This window comes from Glossina fuscipes, unplaced genomic scaffold, assembly GCF_014805625.2.
Source record: "Glossina fuscipes isolate IAEA_lab_2018 unplaced genomic scaffold, Yale_Gfus_2 213, whole genome shotgun sequence".
NCBI classification, from domain to species: Eukaryota; Metazoa; Arthropoda; class Insecta; order Diptera; family Glossinidae; genus Glossina; species Glossina fuscipes.
In genome coordinates, this window is record NW_023998556.1 from 263,460 (window position 1) to 270,160 (window position 6,701).

General features: G+C 32.0%; 1 protein-coding gene across 1 annotated transcript in view; it reads right to left on the reverse strand.

Moving 5' to 3' along the window:
- LOC119642057 (heat shock 70 kDa protein cognate 4-like) overlaps positions 1–2,692 on the reverse strand; it is a 4,318-nt gene extending 1,626 nt beyond the window's left edge. Inside the window, 3 exon segments of the mRNA XM_038041022.1 lie at position 1; positions 3–448; positions 2,512–2,692. The exon segment at position 1 is cut by the window's left edge and continues 1,626 nt beyond it. Of these exon segments, the coding sequence (XP_037896950.1) occupies position 1; positions 3–448 (447 nt within the window). The 5' untranslated portion in view covers positions 2,512–2,692.
- Between the last annotated feature and the right edge of the window lie 4,009 nt (positions 2,693–6,701).

Here is a 6,701-nt window from a genome sequence, read left to right on the forward strand (position 1 = left end):
AATAGGCTGGGACTGTTATAACAGCATTTGTAACCGATTTACCCAAATAAGCCTCAGCTGTCTCCTTCATTTTAGATAAAACCATAGAAGAGATTTCTTCAGGGAAGAAGGTCTTCTTTTCATCTTTATAGGTTACTTGGATTTTTGGTTTGCTATCCATATTGACAACATCGAATGGCCAATGCTTCATGTCGGACTGAACAGCTGGATCATCAAATTTACGACCAATCAAGCGCTTAGCGTCGAAAATCGTGTTTTGAGGATTCATAGCAACTTGATTTTTGGCAGCATCGCCAATAAGACGTTCCGTCTCAGTGAAAGCAACATATGATGGGGTAGTACGATTACCCTGGTCATTGGCAATAATTTCAACTTTGCCATGTTGGAACACTCCTACGCAGGAGTAGGTAGTGCCCAAATCAATACCAACAGCAGGAGCTTTAGACATCTATAAGAGAAACAAAAATTTCGTGCAAATTAATAGTACGTACTAAAAAGAACAATGTTCAAAAAAAATTCAGGTTTACTAAGTAAAACAAGGGAAAGTTTGATTTAATAAAAGCAAACATTATATGAATGAATCATTATGTGATCACGTAAGCAACAGCTATGATGATGAAAACAGCCATATATAGAAATAACGACTCATTGCCATTACTGATTTTACATGATGTGCGTAGATCCCGTGGGATTTTTACTGTATGCTAAAGTACTTAGCATAATATTGATATCTAAATCAATAAATATCTGTTATTGTTATAGTGCTTATATTCGAGTTATTTCTATCAGTGCAATTTTATTATTATTTCATCATTCTTTTTGTATCACAAATTCGTATCAAAGCTTGAATAGAGTTCTTGACTACAATTATTACTTGTTTAGTGTAACGATAACTAGGAAATTTTGCCTTCTACAACTGGCTTCAAAAAATTGATCCTTCAAAAACATGAAAATTTCTTCATATATATTACAAAATGCTGAACTTTTCTTTTAATGTGGCCAATCGCTCAGGGATGTTCTCGTTTTTCGCGTAAAGCGTTGGAGGCTAGAAAGAAATATAGAGATGGAGCTCTAGCGCTTAAAGAATTATTAAACAAAGATGCATTGCCGACAAAAGGGGATAATTAACAATACAATGCAATTTTTTCAAAAAGTCGGGATGCAATAGCAAGCAGTCCTGTAAGTAAATTGTAAAAAAATTTTCCGAGGCTCCGAATGAATCACAAATTGCAAAACTCAGCTCAAGCGCATACAGGTTTTATGCTGACACTTCCACATAGTTCAGTCAAAAACTCTTATCTGCATTATATCTCCGGCTTTTGTTTTAACGCTTTCATGAAATCTAGAATTGATGTTGAAACCATAGCCGATATTATATTAACATTGCTTGTTATTGCCACACAGAGATATATAGATTTCTAAATTACCGAAAAATTAGGAATCAGGCAACCAACCGCAAAGTAGTCATAAACAAAATTCTTTGCAATTTTACATAATTTACGTGAATCACAGCATCCTAAATAGTTTAAAATTCGGTGATATTAAAACAATTTTTCAATTTTAAGTAGTTGAAGGCATTTCTTTCAATTAAACAGGTAAATAACCATAATCGCTTCAATGTGAAGTGGAAACCACATATTACAAGGTCTGTGCGCTTAGTGGAAATCCCAAAAAAATCAAACATCCGCTGTTTCGATGCAAATATTTCATAAGCGTTTGAACATTTTTTTGGGGAATTTAGTGATCGACTAATTTCCAAGTAACAGCATAATAATATTAAATGAAAATTACATTCGGCTATTCGAATTGAACATATTGTTAGCCGATAGCCTGTGTTGCTAGTGCTCAATTTTTTTTTTTTAGTCTAAGAATTCAATTCATTAGTCTAAAATTAAAATAATAATAATAATGAACATATTGTTGCTTTATTTCCCTTGATGAAAATAGAACGTTTCATTTTTTACTAAACATCGTGGAAATATGAGATATGCGATTGCCATAAATACGCAATATACTCGATGCTTACAGGTTTACAGGTTAGTTATAAAATTATTTCGCAGAAATATTGCAACAATGCCTTGCTTTCATATCACAAATCAGAAAGCAATGCCATTTGTCGAGGAATTTTGGATAAAGATTGTTATAGAAACGAAAAAACTTTAATAAAGTCACATGTTAGCAAAGTTTTTACAATTCATGCTCTTTGCGAAGCCATGTAAGTATGAACACCAAACTACATTGAAAATGCGTACATTGTACTATTTCCAGAAAGTTCCTATATATCAATTATGTCATACTGTGTAACCCTACTACTACTACGCAGACGTATAATATGAATAGCAACAAAAAAGTTGTAGGGAACGCCAGCAGCCATAACCTCACAAAAATGAATTTATTATAATCCAGTTTAACACCACTTCCTCATTTTATGTGAAATAAAGTTATATCGTCTTTTTGTAAATTTAGGTATTCCGTCCTATCTATATTTACCAAAAACAGACATTTACTTACTTTGATATGCTTCCACTTGAACGGTTAAAAAAATATAATCAATTTAATAAACGTAGTAAAAAATTCGCACGTTCGCTTATATCTTGCAATTTCTTTGTTCTTGGAATTTCCTTTTTTCTGCTAAAATGTCTATTTGCAGCAACCACGCGTTCGATCAAACTCACACTCTTTGTGAAACTAAAACTAAAAACCTACGCTTATAATTTTTTACGAATTGTCAGGCCAGTGTATAATGGCTTGTTGTAAAATACTTCTAGCAAATTCTATTTAAAAGTGGGGTTGCCATGTCGAAGAAAACTTTCTTATAAAATAAACTGAATTCGACTAAATTTTTTATTAGCGCTTTTAAAGAAAATTTTTTATTATAGCAAAATTTAAATTATAATTAACTAATAAAACCCTGATGTAAGTCATTTTTAATATAAAAAAGTAAGAAAATTATATTTGGCTGGGCGAATCTCGCGTATCCATCACTATTAAAATCTTGGACGACTGATGCTTTCATTCTTTGTCACAAAGAGCCAATGGGATAAAATTTGTTTTTCACCTTTTAGTCGACTAAAAGGTATTCCTAAGAAAAATTAATCGATCACGTCGTGGCAATCTTAATTAATTTCGAATTAACACACTTATCTTGTCGGCTTTCATTCTCTAAGTCCTTTTATTTGATTCCTATTTCGCTGGTATTATTAAGAAAAATCAATTCTACATCATATATATTTTAGAATTAACGCATTTTTACGCAGATAATGTATCTTTATTTGACGCATACAAAATGGTTTTAAGCTTTCTGTCTTCTTTATCTTATGATTAATAAACATAAAATGTGAAAAAAGAGAAAGCAAGAAAATTTAATCACTTGTAACTTTGTATGAGGATGGCCCTTTTTGTTTCCATTTTTGAACATAAGCATTAGAACTTTTGATAAAGAAGTACGGTAAAATCTATCTACTATAATTTGTTGGTAATGAGCAAAAATATTAAAAACCATGCCCACATGTATAAGCGCGCCAGACAGACAAAAATATTTTATATATAAGGCGGAACATTTCGCTAGCAGCATTTAGGCAACAAAATTGTTAAGTACAATGTTCAAAATGTAGATATTTTACGTGGCAAGTTCGTAGCCAGATTCCAACAAGTTCACGCTATACTTTTTGGTTGCACGCTATACTTCTTTGGTTGCACTCTATACTTTTTTGGTTGCACGCTTTACTTTTTGGTTGCACGCTATACCATGCTTTCTAGAAGTCATTATTATTATAAATACCAATAATGGTGAAAATAAAATCTCACCACATTTCGCATGAGAAAATTAAAACAATACAATCGCTGTATTGAAAATTGAAATTAGGAGATTCTTGCGAAATTTTTGGTATATGTTATCATTAACAGTAATAACGCTGTGGTATAATAATAGTTATAAGAGCCATTAATATATGTGTACGCTTGAATACATGAGAAGAAATGTACTTAAATCTTTTTAACACAAGTTAAACACATCTTTTGTATTATTATTGCTGTGCTAAACAACTATTATCATCTTTTTCATTTCCAACCATTTGGTTGCGTGTAGGTTTATTTTCAATATGCAAACACAGCCACTTGGCAATACCATAATCAGCTGTTGATTTTTTAATTGAATAAATGCAATTATTAAAAACACGTAAAAAATTTAATTTGAAGAACGTTTTCGGATTTATTGATTAAAACAAGCAGACAAAGGGCGAAATTATTAACATGATGGTGATCTCAAGAAATTTTGAGAACAACGTGGCAAACGACTCTATTTTAGCTGCGTCGCCCAGCTTGCTTTTTTCGAAAAATCCAGAAAAAGCAATGGAAAATGAGAATATTTTGCTTATATTACATGAAGTCAGCCCTGAAAATATTGTCTCGCCATCATCGCACCGGTGCCAATTATCCTCCACATCTCACACCAACAACGATCGCAATTCTTTAATGTTTGACGTCACTGGCAGTAACGTTTTATCGTTTTGCAGTCGTGTGCAAATCGCCTGAGAACAGTGACAGATCCAGCAGTTGTGTTACGTCGGCTTCTGCACGAAGGTTACTCCAAGAGTGATTGAATTAGATTTGTCACGCGTAAGGATGTGTCTCTTCAATAATTATACATTATGGTTTCAAATCACGCCAATATTACGAAGTGATCCGCAGTCACCGAAATTTTTTACAATTGATGGCTACAGACGGCTACATAGAGCCGGACGGTGGCCGTGTAGAAGTCACAGTTATGCCTATCAATGGCCCACAGTTATCAACTGCTCCAAATCTTCAAATACTTATAGTGGTTTGCATGGAAAATGATCGCGATTACTTAGGTGAATTCTTAGCAGCTTTTATTAAGTAAAATCAGTTTTTTAAAATATTTATAAAAATTTATTTGTGTATAAAATTATTATTATAATTAGATTATTATTTCATTAAATTCAGTTTTATTCGATTTCTCTACATCGAAAAGAAACGAGCTCTAGCTCAAAGTTTTTATGATTATTAAATGCTGAGGTCCCAGATGTCCGTATGTACAGAAAAAAAAAAGGAAATAGGCAACCTTTGATTCCTACCGCCCATTGCACCCTCTTTTCAAAAACTACGTATGGGAAGTATGAATCATTTGGTTGGATTTCGAATCAACTTAATCGCGGACAAAGCTCCATCTTCATTGTATACAGATTACTAGGAGGTTATAATTCACATCGCGCCCCCACATGGTAACGGCGAGTTGCTTTATAAAGTAATTTTTCCCCTAAAAATCGTCATTTTCACAAACAATTTTGGATTTTTTTTATAAGCTCTTAATCGTTAGTTTCAACATCAATCAGTTTTCGAGAAATTGTTAAAAATCTGATCTAGATTTCCTTCTTTGATTAAAGGTCTTGTGCTGACTGCGGCAAGTAGGCAAGTGAACAGATGGACATCGGTCAAGAAGTTCTTGCTTTTTCGTTGCATTTCTGTATATAGTGAGGGGTGGGTAGAAATATTTTCTTATTTCACATTTAAAATCTTAAACAAAGGTTATGAACGTAGCTTTCTATAAACGGTAAGGTTTCCTTTACTTTGGGAAGTATGTAAATTCAAAATTTACTAAGAAATTCCTTAAATATGGACGGTGATGTTTCTATGTATGTCTATTTTGAAATATTATGAGATTTTGAAAACTTGAAAGGACAGAAGTATCTGATCTTAACAACTCGTACCTCATTTAACAGAACGTCATTATTAGATACACTAATATATGAGTATGTATTTGTTAGTATATTATATAATCTAAATTGATTTATGATTTATCATCTAAGAAAAGCTCTGAATATTTTTGATTGATTTTTTTAGTGTTTTGGGCTGTTTGTGGCGACTATAACATAAAATGATGCCCCTGTGATAAAACTTGTGGTTTAGTTTGCAGAATTTCTCAAGCAAGATAATGAGCGTGGGTATGGGTACTGTTGGATATTAATAAATTCGTTGCTCGCTTTTAAGTTTCTAAAAAAATTCTTTTCCTTGATTCCTAAGCCCCTATGATGCTGGAATTATATAATGTGATCTTTTTTTTTTATCATGTATGTCGTGTAGGTACATAGCATAATTGAGAGAATCCATGCATTAGACTATGATGGAATATGTATTTAAGGACTACATTTGCTCTTCTAAAACTTCAAATTTCTTTTCCTAGTTTGTATTATGTAAATTTTATGTTTTCATATGAAGAAAATTTGGAGTTTTTTTCTTTTCTTTTTCTTCAAAACGCTTAGTTTAAATCAAATTTTTCACACTATGATATTTTTATAGTATGACGGCTTTTTCTGATTCTCTTTAATGACATAGAACCCCTGTTTACAACTGTTTAAGACTGTTTAATTACATTTTATATACTTTCGATCCGGAATTTCGCTATTTTAACAAAGTGTTTACAACTGTTTAAGACTGTTTAAGACTCTTTAAGACTGTTCAATTACATTTTATATACTTTCGATCCGGAATTTCGCTATTTTAACAAAGTGAGATGATGGTAGTTCAACGTTAACAGATGTTGAAGAATATCTAAACACGCAAAAACAACTGTATTATCATTGTTGTAAACACAGGGGAGAGAGAAATGTTATATTATTACAAAATTGTGTTAAGTTCAATTTAATAAATAAAGAGAATATTGAGAACATTTAAAAATACCA